At 50.7% G+C, this 20,134-nt stretch overlaps 11 protein-coding genes across 11 annotated transcripts; 6 read left to right on the forward strand and 5 right to left on the reverse strand.

The window, feature by feature from the left end:
- Window positions 1–67: 67 nt before the first annotated feature.
- On the reverse strand, window positions 68–673 carry SHR3 (Shr3p; the record flags this gene model as incomplete). The annotated part of the gene is made up of 1 exon (XM_002552043.1): window positions 68–673. One exon carries the CDS (start codon window positions 671–673, stop codon window positions 68–70), a length of 606 nt encoding a protein of 201 aa, XP_002552089.1.
- A 283-nt stretch (window positions 674–956) lies between these two features.
- RPS3 (40S ribosomal protein uS3) lies at window positions 957–1,703 on the reverse strand (the record flags this gene model as incomplete). Its single annotated transcript, XM_002552044.1, has 1 exon — window positions 957–1,703. The coding sequence occupies one exon, from the start codon at window positions 1,701–1,703 to the stop codon at window positions 957–959; it is 747 nt and encodes a 248-aa protein (XP_002552090.1).
- A 1,795-nt stretch (window positions 1,704–3,498) lies between these two features.
- RHO5 (Rho family GTPase RHO5) lies at window positions 3,499–4,278 on the forward strand (the record flags this gene model as incomplete). Its single annotated transcript, XM_002552045.1, has 1 exon — window positions 3,499–4,278. One exon carries the CDS (start codon window positions 3,499–3,501, stop codon window positions 4,276–4,278), a length of 780 nt encoding a protein of 259 aa, XP_002552091.1.
- Window positions 4,279–4,499: 221 nt separating this feature from the next.
- Window positions 4,500–5,717, reverse strand: PBR1 (putative oxidoreductase; the record flags this gene model as incomplete). The annotated part of the gene is made up of 1 exon (XM_002552046.1): window positions 4,500–5,717. One exon carries the CDS (start codon window positions 5,715–5,717, stop codon window positions 4,500–4,502), a length of 1,218 nt encoding a protein of 405 aa, XP_002552092.1.
- A 174-nt stretch (window positions 5,718–5,891) lies between these two features.
- IPI3 (chromatin-binding/pre-rRNA-processing protein IPI3) lies at window positions 5,892–7,412 on the forward strand (the record flags this gene model as incomplete). Its single annotated transcript, XM_002552047.1, has 1 exon — window positions 5,892–7,412. One exon carries the CDS (start codon window positions 5,892–5,894, stop codon window positions 7,410–7,412), a length of 1,521 nt encoding a protein of 506 aa, XP_002552093.1.
- Window positions 7,413–7,457: 45 nt separating this feature from the next.
- Window positions 7,458–7,763, reverse strand: KLTH0B07062g (SNUT3/LISCH7 family protein; the record flags this gene model as incomplete). Its single annotated transcript, XM_002552048.1, has 1 exon — window positions 7,458–7,763. One exon carries the CDS (start codon window positions 7,761–7,763, stop codon window positions 7,458–7,460), a length of 306 nt encoding a protein of 101 aa, XP_002552094.1.
- Window positions 7,764–7,947: 184 nt separating this feature from the next.
- Window positions 7,948–8,577, forward strand: NOP6 (Nop6p; the record flags this gene model as incomplete). The annotated part of the gene is made up of 1 exon (XM_002552049.1): window positions 7,948–8,577. The coding sequence occupies one exon, from the start codon at window positions 7,948–7,950 to the stop codon at window positions 8,575–8,577; it is 630 nt and encodes a 209-aa protein (XP_002552095.1).
- A 563-nt stretch (window positions 8,578–9,140) lies between these two features.
- Window positions 9,141–11,396, forward strand: NPR1 (serine/threonine protein kinase NPR1; the record flags this gene model as incomplete). Its single annotated transcript, XM_002552050.1, has 1 exon — window positions 9,141–11,396. The coding sequence occupies one exon, from the start codon at window positions 9,141–9,143 to the stop codon at window positions 11,394–11,396; it is 2,256 nt and encodes a 751-aa protein (XP_002552096.1).
- Window positions 11,397–11,665: 269 nt separating this feature from the next.
- Window positions 11,666–12,196, forward strand: MRPL19 (mitochondrial 54S ribosomal protein uL11m; the record flags this gene model as incomplete). The annotated part of the gene is made up of 1 exon (XM_002552051.1): window positions 11,666–12,196. The coding sequence occupies one exon, from the start codon at window positions 11,666–11,668 to the stop codon at window positions 12,194–12,196; it is 531 nt and encodes a 176-aa protein (XP_002552097.1).
- A 134-nt stretch (window positions 12,197–12,330) lies between these two features.
- UBP10 (ubiquitin-specific protease UBP10) lies at window positions 12,331–14,601 on the reverse strand (the record flags this gene model as incomplete). The annotated part of the gene is made up of 1 exon (XM_002552052.1): window positions 12,331–14,601. One exon carries the CDS (start codon window positions 14,599–14,601, stop codon window positions 12,331–12,333), a length of 2,271 nt encoding a protein of 756 aa, XP_002552098.1.
- A 2,197-nt stretch (window positions 14,602–16,798) lies between these two features.
- Window positions 16,799–19,942, forward strand: GDH2 (glutamate dehydrogenase (NAD(+)); the record flags this gene model as incomplete). The annotated part of the gene is made up of 1 exon (XM_002552053.1): window positions 16,799–19,942. One exon carries the CDS (start codon window positions 16,799–16,801, stop codon window positions 19,940–19,942), a length of 3,144 nt encoding a protein of 1,047 aa, XP_002552099.1.
- Window positions 19,943–20,134: the final 192 nt, after the last annotated feature.

Consider the following 20,134-nt stretch of genomic DNA (forward strand, 5'->3'; position numbering starts at 1 on the left):
AACCTCGAATATAATCGTGTATATAAATGAAAATTTAAGCCGCAAGGGCTGTCCCGGGGCATTGAGATTACTTCTGCTTCTTTGCCTCAGTCTTCTTGGCAGGCTTGGTCTCGCCGGTGGGCGTGACAGCAGCAGCAGTCTTGGCCTCCTCGGCGTAGAACTGTTCCAGCCTTTGCTGGTACTCCCAGTGAGAGTACCACAAACCGGCCTGGAGCACTAGTACGCCGATAAAGATCACCAGCAAGATGACATTGGAGGAGGCAATCACAGCGAGACCTTGGTTCTCGGTGACCTCGCCCCAGTTGCTGGACACAGAAGATTCGATACCGGTCTTGATATTGGTGATGAACATGCACACGCCAATGACGTACATGACCAGGGTGGCGTACTCAAAGATCTTCAGGTCTGGGTTGGGCTTGTAAACCTTAATGAGACATCCAATCAGACCGAGACTAACGACAGCGCCCAGCGCGTACAGAACGGGAGGCGCGGTGTAGTAGAGGGTCTGGTAGTGGCGCAGACTGTTCTCGAAGTGGGATGGCTTCAGATCGGTGTTGAACAGGATGTGGTAGTCGTAGGTCTGGTTGGCGAAGAAAACGCCCATGATGAAGGAGGTTCCGATCAAGATGAGCCCCGTACCGATGGTGCAAATGTCCTTGTAAGTGAGCTTCATGGCTGGTGGGAGTGTGACGAACGGAGGCGCGCGCTGAGGTTCAGGGTTCTTGTGTTGATGAAGCGAGAGACCTGGTCCTGCTGATAACGAATTTTACTTGGGCCGCCACCAACAAGAGCAGTGGGTCACATGGCCGGGGTGGCAGGTATCGCAGCTAGGGACGCCGCACCAGGCGGCGACGTAGAAGTCTGGGAAGGACCCGAGCTAGACCTGAGCACACACTATATTAACGCTAGAAGTATATGGGTTACATAGCAGAGCGGCAGAACGCCGGACGGCGCGTTTAGGCCTCGACTGGAGCAGGAGCCTGGGCCTCTTGAGCCTCTGGGGCCTCCTGGGCCTGAGGAGCTGGTCTGTAGTCCTTGACGGAAGGAGACTCGACGTACTCCTCCTCCTTTGGCTCCAAGATCTTGACAGCGTCTGGCAAGGCCTTTGGACCGACTCTGTTTCTGGCAGGGTCTCTCATGATCTTGACCTTGATACCCAAAACACCCTGTCTCAACAGAACGTGTCTGGTGGCGGTGTCGATGAAGTCGGCAACTGGCTGACCGGAGTGGATCAAGAAACCGTCGGCGAACTTCATGGACTTGGCTCTGGCGGCACGCAACTTACCGGAGATGACGACCTCGCAACCCTTGGCGCCGGACTCCATAACGTAACGGACGACACCGTAGGCGGCTCTTCTGATGGCCAAACCGTTCAGCAACTTGAACTTCATGGACTCAGCCTGGGCGACAGCGGACAAACCACGGTCCTGGACACGCTCAGCGTACAGAACGATGGAACCGGCCTGGTACTTGAATCTCTTCTGAACCAACAAGGTCAGCTCGTTGATTCTGCGGCCATTCTCACCTAGAACGTCCTGGGTTCTGGTGGCTCTGATGATGACCTCGGTCTTGGTTGGGGTGACACGCACCTCAACACCGGAGTAGCCCTCCTCAGCGAGCTCTCTAGTGAAGAACTCGTTCAGTTCGGCGTAGAAAACACCGTCAGCGACTAGCTTTCTCTTCTTGGAAATAACAGCGACCATTGCGTGGGAGACTTGGGCTATGGGAGATTGGTGGATATAAACAAAAGATCGTTAAGACCGTCGCGGGACCTGCCACCTTTCAACTTTTGTAAGAATGCGCACATCGCGGAACTCTGAAAAATTGCATATCACGAGCGACGGAAATGGCTCCGCGTGCGTCCTTCGTTTTTTGCGTCGTTAAGTAAAAAACGCGTTTTTTCAAAAGCGCACGTGAACCGAAACGGTGGTGTGTGGGTGACAGTCAAATGTCTCGAGAGGCTCCACAAGTCACGTGAGGTAGTGAAAGGGTTCATCCGTGCGACGAGATATCAACAGTTATCACTAGAAGGATGGAATCCGCGCCAGGACGCGCCGCGAGAACGAGTAGCTTGGGCGCGCAGTGCGCAGAGGTCGGATATCTATGAGCGGTGGAATGGGGCGTGTGTCTCCGCCTCGACGGAAGCCATGGCAGCGTTCGAAGAGTAATCACGTGACCCAGATCACAGCAAGGGTTCTAAGATCCCGATACATTTCCCTACTTATCCTCTCCACGGAATGTGCCCGCGATGGGAGCGCGAGCTTAAGAATCCAGCTACGAGAGATCGGTGTGTATGACGCTATTCGAGCGGCTTGGATTTGTGGCGCCGGCGGTTCTCAGCTGGAATCCCTGGCAGCGAGCCCGGTAGCCGCTGAGGCGGCGGCGATAGCAGCAGCAGCAGCAGCAGCAGCAGCAGCAGCAGTGAACTGCTGGCGCGGCTCGTAACCAAGCGCGCAAATCGCGCTCCTGGAGACTTGCAGGCGCGGCTCTACTACTCGCGCGCGCGCCTTCGCTTATCGCTTCCCTCTGCTACCGGTTTCCCCGAAATTGCCCCGACCTCGTGGTACTATACCGCCGCAGCGCGTGAACATCACGGGCTGGGAGCAAGCGAGAATACAAGACGCACACGACGAAAGCACCGCGGACGTTCCAGAAGTGAGCCAGAATACCCATCAGGGACGCCGGCCAGGTTTCGGCCCTGGTCCGAGACCAGCGAAGAAACTGGAAGAAAGCTACGCAAGCGGGCCGTGACTCGGTTATGTCGAGGCCGACGCGCCCGGTCGATGCCCCGGTCAATGCCCTCGGCTAATGTCCCCGGCCGATGGCCCCGGCTGGCATGCTCACCACCAGACGCGCCCGGAACACGCTCAGCCCGCTGCTTCCAGCCTTTTTCATGTGAACGGGGCGCCAGGGTCCCGTTTTCTCTGCTGGTTCGTACCCAGCCCGCGCTGCGACGCGGCGCTCTCGTGACTGCGTGCCCCGTATCACCGTGCACTAAGTCCTCGAGGGTTTGGTTGTAGCGTACGAACAGACGGCATCCGGGCGTCCAGCGGACGGAGTTGGCTGGTTTACGTGTTTTCACCCCGCTGCTGGTATGCGCGTCGATCCTGCAAAGCCGTAGCTACGTCCCGCAGGGCCTAGGACCGCTTCTTTGTCATTCTTCGGCAGTTGTCAGTTTTTTTTTGTTCTTTTTCGCTATCGCTCGGTGTTTCCACTTTCAAATTTCTAACTGTCGTCGACTTTGAACTGTCGCTCAGAATAATAACATCTGTCAAATTCTCGCCGGCGGACCGCTAGGACTCACTCACCCACCTCCACCCTTAGCGGATATCGTTCACAAGATTATACCTGTCGCGAACTTCAAAACACGCGCTCGAAATTTCTGTTTGTGCACATTCCCTACCTGTTCGGTGTTCTCAAGCGCACCATCAACAAAACCGAAGTCGTTTGAAAACCCTTCTCCAGCCGTATACACCCAACTGAACTCACTCCAACTACATGAGGTCTGTCAAGTGCGTGATTGTGGGCGACGGTGCAGTGGGTAAGACCTCGCTGCTCATCTCGTATACCACCAACACCTTCCCCCAGGACTACATCCCCACGGTCTTCGACAACTACACCACCACGATTGCCCTGAATGACGGCAAGTCCATCGAGCCACAGGTGTTCAGGCTGAACCTGTGGGATACTGCCGGCCAGGAGGAGTACGACCGTCTGAGACCTCTTTCCTACCCCCAAACAGACATCTTTCTGCTGTGCTTCAGCATCAACGAGCCCAACTCCTTCATGAATGTCAAGGACAAATGGTTCCCGGAAATCAGGCATAACACCAACTACGACAACCTGGAGCTGTTCCGTGTTTGCGGGAAGTACCCCATCCTGCTAGTCGGGACAAAGGCTGACCTCCGCGACGACGAGCACGAGCAAGACCGCCTCGCAGAGGTGAACTCGGACTTTGTTTCCAGAGCTGAGATTGACCAGTGCATCTCGCAGTGCGGTTTCATGGGCTACGTCGAGTGTTCCGCGGCCACCCAGGTTGGTGTCGCAGAGGTGTTCGAGCGCGCTGTCCAGTGCGTCATAATCGAGCCCGAGAGGCTTTTGAACCAGTCCAAGCAGCGCGAGAGCACCATTGACCACCCAACCAATAACCAGAGCAACACCGCGGCGAGCTCAGGGGCCGGCGCTGGTACCGCTGGCTCATCAAGCAATTGGAACGCCCCCGGCTCCAACCCAATGAAGAAGCGGAAGAAGAAGAGCCAAAAATGTACTATATTGTGAAAAAATAAGGGAAGGTTATGGAGCGCCTTTATTCAACATTCGAACCCCAAGGTATATATTTGTAATCCTATGCCGCCTCCAAGCCTAATAAATCAATTTAATATTTTGTGTATACTTTATAGAAAGGTGCAAACAAAGCAGGAAAGAGGCAAGTGTGTGACGCGGGGCCCACCGCAGCTCTGCCGTTGCTTTTGGATTGGTATCGAGCCCGCTACCTTCACTCAATCCTTGCGGTTGCCTTTAGCATCCTTGGTTCTGCCCTTAGCATCATTCTTGGTATTTTTTTTACTCAAATTGCGCTTGACTGCCATCTTCTTTTCTACTTCTAGTATCTTGGCCTCCGTAGTTTCATACAGCTTTTCCTGAAGCTCCTTGTCTGCGAACTCTTTTCTCGCAAATTTAGCCATTGAACAGTTTACCACGTATTTCACCTGCTCGTCAACCCAATTGATCTCCTCCAGCTCAGGAGTCGTCAGCGCATACAATATAGATTGGGCGCCGCGGTATCCGCTCTTAGTCAGTAGCCATAACAGGGGATACAGTAGTATTGAGTAAATGAACACCAGAACAAAGACAGAACCGTTACTAATCAGCTGCCTCAAACTAGTAGATCTCATAACACCCGGCTGCGCCAGCACAACAGTCACATTCTTGCCTGATCTTCCGTCCTTAGTAGTGGAACTCAAGATGCGTCTCTGCAGTTCCAGCATGCATAAACTCAGCTGAAGTTTGGAGCTGCCAAAGAACTTGAGCGGACGATCGTATTTAACATCTTCCCACAGAGGATCATCGACCTGGACCTCTCCAATAGCTTGCAACATGCACGTCGTGACAATGATGCGCACGTCCCTGTCCGGAGGCTGCGCTTTGAAGCTTGGAGTCAGCAGGTTCAAGAGATGGAAAACGCCAGCGAAGTTTGTTGCAATTTGTAGCTCCAAGCCGTCTTTTGACGATTTTCTTGTTCCGTGTGACCAGCCTGGCACCAATCCGGCGGGCTGCAGATTTCCAGACATGACTACAACACCGTCCAGGCGCCTGGGAGGCGAGTTGTCCAGCCACTTCGTTGCGAATTTGCGAACCTCGTATAAATCAGATAGGTCGCACTGCTCCAGATAGATCAGCTCATTCCCCGTACGTTGGCGCAGGTCTTCAACCCATTCGGTTGACCATTCGTCGACCACCCGTGTCAGAATGATTAGCTGCGCACCTTTTTGAGCCATTTCGAGCGCAACACTGGTACCCATTCCTTGCGTAGTAGCCCCTGTCAGAATATATACCTTACCATTCAGATTCCTCTCCCAAGTGTTTTTCGCTCCTCTAGACCACAGCTTCACTGCTATTACTCCGGCTGCATATGGAGCAATTGCTTTAATTTGCCGATAAAACGGAAGAGTGTCGAAACCTTCAATAAGCCCAGCCGTAATAATATTCACAGGCATTGTATTGTGTTTGTTCACAGGATTTTGTTCGGTATTCCAAGTGGCGATGAGCTTGAATTCTGTGAAATTATAATTATAGGCAATTTGATACTCTGAAAAAATTTAAGCCTAGTAAACTCATCTCATCGCCTAATTCATCGCGAGACCTTACGAGTCCTAATTGCAATTCAGAGGATGGACGAACAGCTCATCTTCAGTACGAATACCACCTGCACGGTGGGCTCCTTACATTCGCCCAACCAAACGAATTTAAAGCAGTGTTCGAATGAGTTCCGCAACGGATCGTGTCTGGTGGGCAGCAAATACCTATTGGTTGCCCAAGCACGCAAGGCTCTAATCAACGTGTACAGAATCGAAGGCTCTGGAAAGAGAGAATCTGTAGAACAGAGACTGCCGCTGCCGGAGACCGTCAACTGCCTGGAAGTTGTTGAGAACAATGCAGAGCAGAATGGTAACTCACAGCTGCCATATCTGTTGTTAGCGTCGACTTCCTCTGGTAAACTCTACGTCTGGGAAATGGCTTCAGGAAATCTGCTCACAGTTAAAGCTATGGCGCACTACCAAGCCATCACAAAAATTCGTTCTATCATTCAGGGAAAATACGTAATCACGTCTGGTGCTGATGCGCGCATAATGATATGGCAAACTGTGGATTTAGTTTCCCAGCAGGACCCAAAACCACTTTTTACTTTGCATGATCACACGCTGGCTGTAACAGACTTTGAGGTTTCAAACGCACACTCGTCCCAACTATCCGGCAAGCTTTTCACAGTCTCGCATGATATGACTATGCGCTGTTACGATCTGAATATGGACGTGTTTGACAAACCGCAGCTACTAACCACTTTCACCTTCCCCTTCCCTCTGGAGTGCATAACTTTGGACCCCGCTGACAGGGCATGCTACGTGGGCGGCGCACAAGGCGTATACGCATTGCCATTTTATTACCCAATCGGAGACCGTAAAGTTGCCAATCTCCTCAGCTCTGACTCAAGCAACATCCTTTCTTGCGTTGAACAGCAACCGGGCGATAAAAATGCCGACTTGTTCACAATGGGAAAGGTTGCACTAGCTAAGATTACGAACGCTCAAACTTCTCAGTTGGCGTGCTCTCTCGAGGGAAGTCTCCTAGTCGTTGGTGACTCGCTAGGAAAGTGCACCGTAATGGATGTTTACTCTAAGCAACCAGTCAAGGAGATACAAGCGATAGTTGCCAACGAGACCGCGGGAGAAGTAACGAGCATCATACTCAATCCTGTGAATGTCGACAACTCAAATAGCCTTTTGGGTGACGGCAAGACGCAGTCGGGATTCAAAATACCCAACCTACAGAAAAACGTATTTGCTCGTGAGGGTTTGCACGACATCCTTTTCCAGATCGAGGACCTGCAGGACAGTAAAGTGGCACCCCTGGATGACTTCGAAGCGTACCTTGATCAAGTTGCTGCCGAGGAGGGTACGTTTGCCCAGCTCGGCAACGTTGTTTCGACAGTCAAAGTGATGTCGGAAAGCGAAGGAGCAAACAGAAATCCTGAGAACCCGGACACTGCGCAACGCCCAGCTGACGATGGGGAGCTATTAACTATGAAGGCAACTGTCGGCCAGCTCACTGGAGCTTACAAGGAGCTGCGAGAAATGTATGACAAGCTCTTCCAAGAACATGAAAGTTTGCGGAGTACCTTAGGGGAAAACTAAATAGAACTTAAATCAAATAGCCATCTGTACATTAGCGTTAAAGCCTCATTGGACAAGCTTCTTGCTCTTCCTATTAACGTACTGGCGATATTTACGCGATGACTTTGCCGCAGTTTTCTCAACTCTCTTGCCGCCACTGCCTTTGCCTTGAACCTTCTTTTGCTTGGTAGTACCAAAGGAAGCAAAGCCCATTAAAGAAGCCACGTCTGCTGGCTGAGGCTGAGATTCATTGGACGCAGGCTGCAGGCCTTTAGGCTTTGACTCAACCTTTTGTTTCTCGGCAGAGGGATTTTCTGGCGAAGCAGCTGCCGGTTTACTAGCCTCTTTCGAAGGAGAACTTTGAGAACTCATCTATTAAAAGGTAGAGCAGGTATACATCGAGCCAGCGAATTCTCGAGGGCCGGGTCTTCTTATTAAATTCGAGGTTTAGATGGAAGGGTTTCTTTAAGCTGAAAAATTTTGACAGGCTCATCGCATCTCATCTCATCGATTCCAATCTGAAAACACAAGCCGCAGCCAAGCTATCCAGTTCACGATGGTAGACGAGAAGAAGCTCACAAAGAAGCAGCTAAAAGCCCAGCAATTCCGTAAAACCAAGGAAGAGCGGGAAGATGACAAGATCGTCAAGAGAAAACTAGAAGAGTCCGAAGAAGCGAAGCCGGCAGAGGACGAGGCCCCTCGCAAGAAGCGCAAGACTCGCAGAGGCAAGGGAGGAAAGGGCAAGAAGGGCAACCGGTTTATAGTCTTCGTTGGAAATCTACCGAAGGATACCTCCAAGACCGAACTACAGGCGCATTTCAAGTCCAGCTCGCCCGACGAGATCCGCATGCGGCCGGACAAGAACATTGCGTTCCTAGAGTTCGACGCGGACAAGGATCAGAAGAACATCCAGTCCAGGATGGACGTGGCCCTGCTGCAGCACAAGACCGAGATGAAGGGCCGCAGGATCAACGTGGAGCTGACCGTTGGTGGCGGAGGCAATAGTCAGGCACGCCTGGAGAAGCTGAAAAACAAGAACCTAAAGCTGGACGATGAGCGTAAGGAAAGAACCACCAAGATGATCCAGGACAGCAAGAACAAGACCGCCAAGAGCGCCAGTGCCGGCACCGCGAACGTGGAGGCATCCGGCGGCATCCACCCAGACCGCCTGAAGCTGATCAAGTGAGGAAGTCACTGCATTGACATACCGGCACTAGTCAAGAACCGCGGGGCCTGCGCGGCAGCGCCGTAGACAGTCTGCCTTGCAAGTAGCGTGTAACATAGATTATTTTAAGAATTTTTAGAGTAGCGACTAGCGCCCCCGCGTCTGCGCACGTACGCCGACCCTGGAGCCGACCAAGGTAGGTGGCGGGCTCTGTCGTAGCTTCTCCCGCCAAGCTCCACTCCGAAGTGTAGAGCCGTGCTCTGACTCGCAGATCATACTGTATAGAATCAGAAAATGCGCTCCGGAGCTCTATCTCAGGCTCGAAACACCGATTAAGTTTACGGTCGCAGCTTGGCACATGATTACACCTATCGAAGCGCTGATTAAGCAGATCAATCAGCTTAATGAAATGAATATTAGCGTTGATGTGGAATTCACTATCTCTTATCTATAGCCATGTTTATTGAAGGAAAAAAAATATCAAAGGTGAATTGATGGAATTAGAAAGCTTTAATTCACTAAATTTAAACAAATACTGGAACAGCCTTAGAAAGCTGTGGTTTGAAGACTCCAAATAACTGGCAATGTCTTCCCTGACCAAGTTACTGCAGGAAAAGCGAAAAAATGAAGGAGGACTGTCCAGCGGTCTGGCGCAAACGCGGTCTCAAATGTCGAGCGCCGGAACGGCAGCCGGAACGAGTGGCGGCACAGGAAGCGCGGCGAGCGAGGAGCTCTCGTCGTCGGTGGGCTCCAACGTTTTGATGAACCAGGAAGCCTTCTCCTCGAGCTTTTTCAACGCCAACTCGGCGCACACAGCGGCTCTGAGCGAGAGCTACAAAGATAGAGACAGGCCCGCACCCCTTACGATCGAGTCACGTGGCGGTAACGCGCGGCTCTCGTCGCAGGGCTTCCAGCCGGGGTCGCAGCCTGGCCCGCAATCGGGCCCACGGCCCGTTCCCTCCCTGTCCTCAAGTATACCCTACTCGGTGCCCAACTCGAACGCGAATGGTAGCAGTGGCAGCAACGCGGCAGGCGGCGCAGGCAGCGGTGGATTCCACTCAAGCAACGGAAGCGGAGTTTCGTCAGCATCGTCGTCGTGGCTCGAATCCCCTGGTGTGATGCCAAGCAACGTCTCTGCAATTGACTCCAACGTAATCTCTTCACCTAAGGTCGACACAGTCGAGCCACGGTTTGTCATTTCCAAGCAAAAGTTCCAAAAGGCTTCCATGGACAATGCTGCGAACTCCTATTCCAACGCTCAGAACGGCTCGATATCCCGGTCAAGCTCGATCTCGTCTCAGTTGGGTAACCTCTTCTTCACGAAAAACGGCAAGGAGTTGTCTTCGTCTCAGAACTCGCAGTCCCGAGACATCCCTACCAACTCTGCTCAGTCAGCTGCATATGGTTCATCCATCCCCAAGCCCATGCGCGCCAGGCGTAGCTCGCTCTACGGCAGTTCGAGACAGCCTTCGAATTCCTACCAAGATACTTTCATTGGATCTCCATCCTCTTTGCACGAGCAACCCCCTAACCAGTACATGCCCAGGTCTCGCCATTCGTCGATTGCGGACCTGAAAAGGTTTTTCAAAAAGGGCCAAAGCGTGAACATGAGCGTTTCCCCTGGTACTCCACCGGTTTCGTCCGGGGGGAACATCAGTTCTCACAATTCAAATGCCTCGTCCTTTGGCCCCGGCTCCTACAGCAGCAACAACGGTGACACGATATATACCAGCTCTGCCTCTTCAACTTTGCCTTATTCCAAAAGGTACACCAAGACAGGCGAAGTATTAGGCGCGGGTGCAGGCGGCTCTGTTAGATTAGTCAAGAGGCTCCAGGACAACAAGGTTTTCGCTGTCAAAGAGTTTAGAACCAAGTTCGAGAGCGAAGCCAAACGAGACTATGTGAAGAAGATCACCTCGGAGTATTGCATAGGTACCACGTTACGCCACCCCAACATCATCGAAACTGTGGAAATTGTCTACGATAACAACAGGATTTTGCAAGTCATGGAGTATTGTGATTATGATTTGTTTGCAATCGTGATGAGCAACAAGATGTCCTACGAGGAGATTTGCTGTTGTTTCAAGCAAATCCTCACAGGTGTGCAATATCTGCATTCGATGGGGCTCGCGCATCGTGACCTAAAACTGGATAACTGCGTTATCAACAAGCAAGGTGTTGTGAAGCTCATCGACTTCGGGGCTGCGGCCGTGTTTTCATACCCCTTTTCTAAGACACTTGTGGAGTCTTCCGGCATTGTGGGAAGTGACCCATACTTGGCTCCAGAAGTTTGCATCTTTTCCAAGTACGACCCTCGTCCAGTGGATGTGTGGTCGATTGCAATAATCTTTGCCTGCATGGTGCTGAAAAAGTTTCCTTGGAAGATCCCTAAACTTAAGGACAACTCCTTCAAACTATTCTGCTCGGGCCGGAACTGTGATTCCTTGAGTGCTTTAGTAACTCGGACACCGGACCCCCCATCTTATGACAGCGCCACCAACACTGATGAGAATGACAAGCCTAAGGCTGAAGCCCCAGTCTCCAATAACCCAGCGAACCCAGAAAATCCTAATATTGGACCTCAGAGACTTTTACACTCCTTACCCGAAGAATCACAGCATATCATCGGGCGCATGGTTGAGCTCGCACCAGCGTGCAGAGTCAGCATTGACGACATTATGAAAGATCCTTGGGTGGAAAGCATTGACGTGTGTGAGGTCGTTGAAGAAGGGTACTCCACTAAGGTGGTATCTGGTGTGGATCATAAGCACACCCAGGTGGACCAAAGTGAAGCCCATATTGCAGGGCTAGAGAAAAAGAAGAAAAAGCAGAACAGATAAAATCGAGTCCTCTGCCCCCTCAAACGCCAAGCTGCTCTTTTCCGCCACAAGCTATAGTCTTGCCTTCCCAAGACGACATGTAAGTCTAGTTGTGTTCTTAATATATATTTTAACCTGTTAAGCTTTTCCCCACGTATCAATGGTCTCTACGTAACCCCAGAAAAGGCAGCAAACTACGGCTAACCGTTCTGGCTCAGAAGAGCCGGGTACGATGTCTCTGGTGCGGCAGTCGTCCCGACATTGTTTTCAAGATTGGCTTTCATCTTTAAATGCCTGTCAATATTAAGAAAAATTTTAAAAGACTAGGCTATCGAATACCAATCGATTTAAAGAAGCATCGAGCAAAGATAATGTCAAAACCTCTCAAAAATATTATCGTGAAGTTGATTGTTGGCGCGGGACAGGCAGCTCCATCGCCGCCTGTCGGTCCAGCGTTGGGTTCTAAGGGTATAAAAGCCATTGACTTCTGTAAAGAATTCAATGCCCGCACGGCGTCTTACCAACCGGGGACCCCCGTTCCAGTGCTGATCACAATAAAGCCTGACCGCTCGTTTGCGTTTGAGATGAAGTCACCCCCAACCGGATTCCTCCTCCTGAAAAGCTTAGGAAAAGATAAGGGCATGGGCCAGCCTGATGTGAAGAGCCCCGCAGGAACACTAGGAGAACTGTCTCTGAAGCACATCTATGAAATCGCAAAGATCAAAAAAAGTGATGGGAGACATGCATCGCTTGGGATGGAAAGCATTGTTAAGTCCGTGGTTGGGGTCGCGAAGAGCATGGGTATCAACGTGGTGCCATAAGTCATAGTCATACGTAAGAGCTAGCGTGGACTAGCCAGCTTGTACATAGTCAATGCCATGAGATATGAATGGTTGTTTCGTAAATCTAGTATACAAAGTGAAGAGTCTAGACTCTATACTACATGGGATGCAAGTTATTTGTTGTAGCATCTCTTTTTGTTTTTGTTTTTGGACTTCTTTCTCTTAGAGGAGCTCTTAGGAGTGCCTTCTGCTCTGTTGGTAGCTGCAGCTGCACTGGATGACGAAACGCTTGGGCCCTGGGGAAGAGGTACACTTCTAGGTGTCAAACGCGTGTATACCAGATAATAGGCGCCGGGTTCCTTCAGCATCTGCCTTTCGGAGATCTTGTTGATGTACTCGTCATCATACGTCGACCAAGAGCCGTCAGGCTGCTTGCAGTGAGCAATATAATGGCCGGAGGTCAAGGAGCGGCCCTCGTGAACAACAACGCTTATTAGTTGATATTTCACTGGCAAGGTAGTCTTAGAATTTTCGCAGAACTCAGTGACGTCCAGGAACATAGGGTAGGAAACTGCCTGCTTCAACTTGGAAGACGATGTTCCATTGAAGCGGAATTTCTTCAGGTGCACTAGTAGAGTTTCCGGGGCTCTCAAGATAAAATTATGTTTCGAAGCGTTAGTGGTCTTGTGGCACTTTTCGCACACGTACCCCTCTTTATTAGCCTTGTCAACTTTGATGAGCTCCGGATTGAAAAAATCTCTAATTGACTTTTCAATGGAGAAGCGGCGTTGTGGTTCCTCTTCAAAGTCTGAGCTATTCTTAGCGGTATCGGCGGAGTCGCTGTTTTTCTTGCCCTTCAGATGTAAGGAGATGTCGTATATTGGTTGTTCTGTTTTGGACACTTCGCCACAGCTTTTACAGGTAACCTCCTGCCTCAGCATACCGCCGAAAATGTCGTAAAGAATACTTTCTGTTAGCTTGTGGCCGCGTGGAACGCTGTCCTCTTGGAGCCTCGAGATTAGAGACATGAAATACTCATGCGAGTCTTCTTGTTGCCATTCACTCATCATGCAGTTGATATCCTCCAGTCTCCCGATTAGCTTCTTTGGGTTGATAAACTGGTTCTTGGAAGCGTCTGTAGACCACATACGTTTTGATGTCTCCGCAAGCACCTGGGTCACAGAATTTGGTGATATGGTAGATTTGTACTCTCCACGCAAAACATCAAACAGGTAGTGCTGAATGGCCGGAATATGGATCAAAGCCTGCACAGCTGCGTTGGTGTAACAGGTGACCCCGTGGTTGAGCAGCCCCTTTGGTTTCATGGTGGAAAGCTGAGGCCCCCAGTTTTTCAGAATCCGTGTAGAGTTGTTGGCGCCACGATCGTTTGCCTTCTCATTGAACTGATAGAAGCGATCCATGTCTGAAAGGACAGTTGGAGGAGTGGGGGAGGCGCGCTTGCTGGAAGGCTGCTTGTGCTTTAGCTCCTCTTCATTCTCTTCGTGGGCACTCTCCTCCTCAGCGTTGCCGTTGTCCTCGCCGGCTGGCTCGGTCTTTTTGCGAGCATCGGCAAGGCTGGCCATCTCGGCGTACTCTTGAGCTTCACGCATCAGCCCCGCTTTCTCGCTATCTGTGATGTTGCCGTCGGGGCCCTCCAACTCTGAGTCCTCGGTGCCATCGTCTTGGAAATCAGCATCTTCTTCGTCCTGGTCATCTTGGTCGGAGACGCTGCCCAGCGATGCCTCACGCTCATCGGCATCTGTTTCTGGCTTCGAGTTACCGGCATTTTCTTTAGCTCCCTCTTCAGGGTCCTCTCCCAGATCCTCTCCCAGGCCTTCTCCCACATCCTCACCAAGGTCCTCGCCAAGGTCCTCACCGAGATCCTCACCAAGGTCCTCACCAAGGTCTTCCCCTAGATCTTCGCCTGTGCTCGCCACCGCGTCGGCGCCACTTCCGGGGTCAGAAGACCCGTCCTCGACATACTCGTGTGCTTCGTGGAATTCCTCCGCGGCGGAGTCGCTAGACTCGCCAGACTCGCTCTGTGCACCGGCCGCGTCAGGGGCGTCGACAACATCTTCGCCCGCTCCCTCGCCGTCGCTCGAGCTCTGGTACTTCCCGTCGCTCAGCTCCACGTCGCTAGGGATTTGTTTCCGCGCCGTGTACATCTGCAGTGCCTCCGAAAAGTTCTTGGGCACTGGTCTTCTGCCGTTGGCGTTGCCCGACGTCCCGTTCGCCTTTCTTCCGTCGCCCTGCGTGCGGCCAGACGCGTCGGCGTTGGTGCCATCGCGCCTAGTTGGATGATGCGCCGCTGGGCGCGAAGATCCGATCACCACGCACGAAACGGGTTTTCCTTCGACGCTATCAGGCGCCGTAGCGGGCTTAAACTGCAACGGCTGAGCAAGTAGTCTCTCCACCAGCGGCTTGACCGCGTCGTGTTCTTGCATTCCCACGATATGAGAGATGGTGCCAGCTTTCTAGCCTGATGGATGAGGGTTACGTCTCAAGTGGAAATCACAATAGATTGAAAAATCCGGAAAAAAAGTATCGCTGCGTCTAAGTTTCCAAGAGTGCGGGTGGGCGTCTCAGCGCACTAGCCACGAGCCGAGTTGTGAAAAGAGACAGCGCTGTTCTCAGATGCCTTACGAGCGGCAGGCTGTGGTGCATCTTTTTTCTTTTCTGAGCTCTTCCCGTTCTTTGGTAACTTTTTTTTTCCAGGCGCATCTGGCCCAGAGGACGCGCAGCGGCGCATCGCGCGCGAAGAGCGAACGCTGGGGGAGCTCAGCGCCCCAAGGGAGTCCGAAGCCCCACTGCAACGTATGGATCACGAGGGCACGAAGGATGGGGTGCAGCACGTGGAGACCAGCGCATGTGACTCTCACTTGACAAAACAAGTTCTGACTACGTTAACAATGTTGCTTCTCGTGTGACGTGACATGTCTGATCACGTGAGCATAATATGGCACGTGACCTTAACCCTCGTAGCCGTGCGGGTGCCCACGGCGGCTAAATACACCGTGGCTCAGGGGATGTTGAGACAGAACAGAGCAAAAAAACAGTCTGAGAAGCGGCAAAACTTGTGCTGGGAGGTTTCAAGGAGCTCCACACACGATATAGTGCTTGTTGGGCGCCCCAAAGCTCATTCCTCGTCAGGCGCGCCACCACGATTTACCGCGTTTCTGGGAGTTTGTTCCATAAAGTGGTAAGTAGAAGAACAAAGTATTTTTCCAAGAGCTATCTGGTTAATTAAAAGGTATTAGGGCCGGATTTGAAGCACATGATTGAAGCGCCGACAGTAGCCTCGATGTCAGCTAGGGCGAAGACTGCGTGCGTGCTCCAGGTGGCGATTCAAGAGTAACTTCAGCGTTCGAGAGAAGTTCGCATGCAGATATTCGTAGCCCGCTGGAAAGGATCATGAACACCAGCTTCCTCACTATTGTAGAAAATCGCGTGTCGTAAGCTCTGACAAAGCCCGAGGACGCCGAGAAATTAGCCTTGTTTCAGTCTCCACTCCGAGAGGCGTAGTCACGGCGATTTGGCCCAAGCCTCTGCGAGTCGTGCTGCGCCCCACGTCCGTAGCGCCAGGTCACCAGTGGCATAGTGACCAAGTCGGGTCGCCCATCCCGCGCGGGAAGTGTGTGTCATGTGACATGGATTGCCGGGCTGTTGAAGTCGTCACATGCGCTCCAAAGCATGCCTAGGAAACGGGCCACGGGAAGCTTCGCGGCTGGCACTTCCCGACTAGAGTACCTCAGAGTCTGGGCCGTTAGCGCGCGGCTGATATCATGGTTCTTTTTCGCCGTATCTCTTTCTCTGTTTGAAAACTAAACATTCGAGATTACGAAAACAACTCTGATAACAAGACGATGCACATGATATCCGGGTCGGCTTTATTGATGCGCTCTGCATGAAAGGTTCTCGAGTTGCCCATGTGCATCGCGGGTCCGAACAGCGCCTACCTTCACGTTGCTTCTTCCCGCTTGATTGAGGCGATGAGCCTATAACGGCTAAACAGGCAGCCGTGATTAGCGTAATGACTAGGAAAGGCAGCCAGAGTGGCACTAGCAGCCGCTCGAAGGGTGCGGTGCGGCAGCGTATTCCCGCACATGCTCCAGAATATACATCGCCTGGCACCCGATCGCTACAGCTCAATGCACAAACAAACAAACAAACAAATATACAGGCGATAGAGTCCAAGTATTAGTCGAAGCGGCCCTCTAGATCCTCCAAAACGCGCCTCACTCAGTGTGGCAATCAGGCTGTGTGGCGACTTGTGTTTTCGTCCAGAAGCCGTGATTTGTAGCGCAGTCGAGAATTAAGGCATATAAGTTCGACACGGCACAAAAATGAGATTCGGCTGAAGTCCTCTTGTCTAGAAGTAGGTTTAATTTCGGAACCAATAGCTACTGTCTCTTTGCACCACAATTTGCGGGGAAAGGTCACAGATCTTCAAAACCCACGGCTTTCACAGTCTCCAAGCCACTCCAGTATTTCAGTTGTGCCAAATCCTTTCGAGGGGCCCCTACTGCACAAGAAACAGATTTAGCTGCACATAGCAAAAGAACCAAAAAAATCTCCTAAACCGAGAGAATATCGTGCGAGCTAGCTCCAAAACTATTTAATTGCCGCAAGAACATCGGCACCATGCTTTCCTCCCAAAACTCAAAGGTGCCTGACATCTCGTCGCTCTCGATCTCGTCGATTTCCGACTACCACAACTTCGATTTCCCAGGCAAGGACGCCCAGCGCGAGGCCGTCCTGGACCTGGTCGACCAACAGGGCTTCATTCCGGATGACGTGGTCGAGCACGAGGTCGAGTGGTTCTATGACGCGCTGGGAATCGACGACCTTTTTTTCTCCAAGGAATCCCCTGAAATGATTGCAAACATCATCCACACGCTGTATGCGTCGAAGGTAGAATCCTTCGCGAAGCTCAAAATCGCCGGCGATTCCGCGGCCTCCGTCGAGGATGGATCGTCGCCCTCTAATTTCACTGTGAAAAACCAGGTCGTCACCGAGACCCATTCTGTCTTTATGGAAACCGGCAACGACCTGGACAAAGAGATCGACAGCATGCTGCTCGACAACCCAACGCAACGCTACCGCCTTATTTCTTACACTGCCGAAAGCGCGCTGAAACTCACGTTTGTCTATCGCACAGTTTTTGCTGCAGAGGACCAATCCGGTGCTGAACTGGCCCCCGAGCAATTGTGCCATGGCGATATTGACAGCATTAGCGACCTAACTATGTCCCAGGTTACCTCAAAAGAAAACAAAAAGCTTTACGGGCTTATTATGAACCAGATGCGCCAACGAGAGGGCCCTGTTATCAAGACTTTGCACTCAGTAGCAGACCAGGACGAGGTTCGTATCGTGGTGGGCTTCAAGCGCGGGACCACCAAAAGTTATTACGCAGCTCTGTCGTCTTTGCTACATTACTACCACCTTAAGCCCTCCAAGATCTACATGGAGACTTTCACCAATGATGTCATGATCTACTCCCTGTACCTGAAACAATCTCAACAGTCCGAGAGCGTTCTCAACAGTCTCCCAATGTCTATCATGCAAATCGAAAGAGAAGCTTCTTTGTTATATGCTATTCCAAGTAACTTCTTCCAAGACCTGTATCAGCAGAGAAGCTTCTCCCCACAAGAGGCTATCTACGCCCACATTAGCGCCATCTTCATCAACAACTTTATTAACAGACTCGGTGACGACTACCAAAACCTGGTTGCTCAAATAAGTGTTTCAGGAGCTAACAAGAACAACAATTCAGCGCAGGAGGTGCTTGCTAGCCTGAAGAAAAAGCTAAGAAACGAGACATACACCCAGCAGATGATCATTGACGTCTTGCACAAATACAAGAGTATTGTATCCAAGCTTTACAAGAACTTTGCTCAGGTCCATTACGTTTCGTCCTCGTCTTCCAAATTCGGAAAAACCCTTTCCTATCAGAGGCTTTCGAAGCTGGAACCCTTCAAGGACGATAATGAGTTTGAGCTATACTTAAACAAGTTCATCCCCAATGACTCTCCTGACATGCTGGTTTTGAAAACTCTCAACTTGTTTAACAAGTCCATTTTGAAAACTAACTTCTTCATCACTAGAAAAGTGGCCATCTCATTCAGGCTGAACCCTGCCTTGATCATGCCAGAGGTAGAATTCCCCGAAACCCCCTTCGGTATATTCTTTGTTGTCGGAAACACATTCAAAGCCTTCCACATTCGTTTCAGAGATATTGCAAGAGGTGGTATTCGCATAGTGTGCTCCAAAACCCAGGATATCTATGAAGTCAACTCAAAGATGGCGATTGATGAAAACTACCAGCTTGCTTCAACTCAACAACGCAAAAACAAAGACATTCCTGAGGGTGGATCAAAGGGAGTTATATTATTGAATCCTACCTTGACATCTCCTGAGCAAACTTTCGTGGCCTTTTCTCAGTACGTCGATGCAATTATCGATATCTTGATTCAGGATCCATTGAAAGAGAAGTACGTTGACTTGCTAGGCCAAGAAGAAATCTTGTTTTTTGGCCCTGACGAAGGAACTGCCGGGTTTGTTGACTGGGCAACTAGCCACGCCAAGAGCAGAGGCTGCCCTTGGTGGAAGTCTTTCTTGACAGGAAAGTCTGCCTCTATGGGAGGAATCCCACATGATGACTATGGTATGACTTCCCTCAGTGTCCGCGCATTTGTTAACGGTCTTTACGAGACTTTGGGCTTGCAAGAGAAAACGATACACAAATTCCAAACAGGCGGCCCTGACGGAGATTTAGGGTCTAACGAAATCCTGTTGTCATCATCCAATGAGCAATATGTGGCACTTGTCGATGGTTCTGGAGTTTTGTGCGATCCAAGTGGTTTGGACATGGCAGAACTGAAGAGGCTTGCAAATGAGAGAAAAATGGTGACTTCTTATGACAAATCAAAGCTAAAACACCATGGATTCTTCGTCTCAGTTGACGAGGTCGATATCATTCTACCAAACGGAGTTATTGTCGCAAACGGTACCACATTCAGAAACAGATTCCACTTGGAAATCTTCAATTTTGTTGACAAAGTTGACCTGTTTGTTCCTTGTGGTGGTAGGCCCAATTCCATCGACATCAACGTGTTGCATTTCTATGTTGACGAAAAAACCAGCAGGTGCAAGATTCCTTATATTGTCGAAGGTGCCAACCTGTTCATTACGCAACCAGCAAAGATCGCTCTCGAGAACCATGGTTGCATTTTGTTTAAGGATGCCTCGACTAACAAAGGAGGTGTTACTTCTTCTTCCATGGAGGTCCAGGCTTCGCTAGCCTTGAACGACGCCGACTTCATCAACAAATTTATCGGAAAGGAACCCCAGCAAAGAACTCCACTTTATGCCGCGTACGTCGAAGAGGTTCAGGATAGAATCCAAAAGAACGCGCGTGCTGAGTTTAACCAGCTATGGCAGTTAAACCAGTCAACCGGAACCCCCATTTCTGAACTATCCAACGTGCTCTCACAAACCATCAACAAAGTCAATGATGAGCTCATCAACTCTAATGAGCTGTGGGTTAACGACTTGAAGCTGCGGAACTTTTTGCTGCTGAAGAAAATTATTCCAAAACTACTTATCGACGTGGCTGGCCCAACCAGTGTTTTGGAGAACATCCCTGTTTCTTACCTGAAAGCTTTGCTATCCAGCTACCTTTCAAGCACCTATGTTTACAGCTATGGTATTGACGTGAACATTGGGAAGTTTTTGGAGTACATTGGCGAATTAAAGAGAGAAGCCGAGGATTTCGCTCTGGCTTAAGTTGCCACGCAATTTTTTGTTCAATAAAATACATAAAGTGACAAATAACAATCAATTATAACAACTGCTTCTTCGTTATATTTATTTTTCAGCCATTGTTTCGATCGGAGTTTTCAATACGGAAATTATAAACTCCACCATCAGAAAATTAAGAGTTATCAAGAATAAAATAAACTTCAAAGGCCAGCATCA

The sequence above is a fragment of the Lachancea thermotolerans genome, assembly GCF_000142805.1.
Source record: "Lachancea thermotolerans CBS 6340 chromosome B complete sequence".
NCBI classification, from domain to species: domain Eukaryota; kingdom Fungi; phylum Ascomycota; class Saccharomycetes; order Saccharomycetales; family Saccharomycetaceae; genus Lachancea; species Lachancea thermotolerans.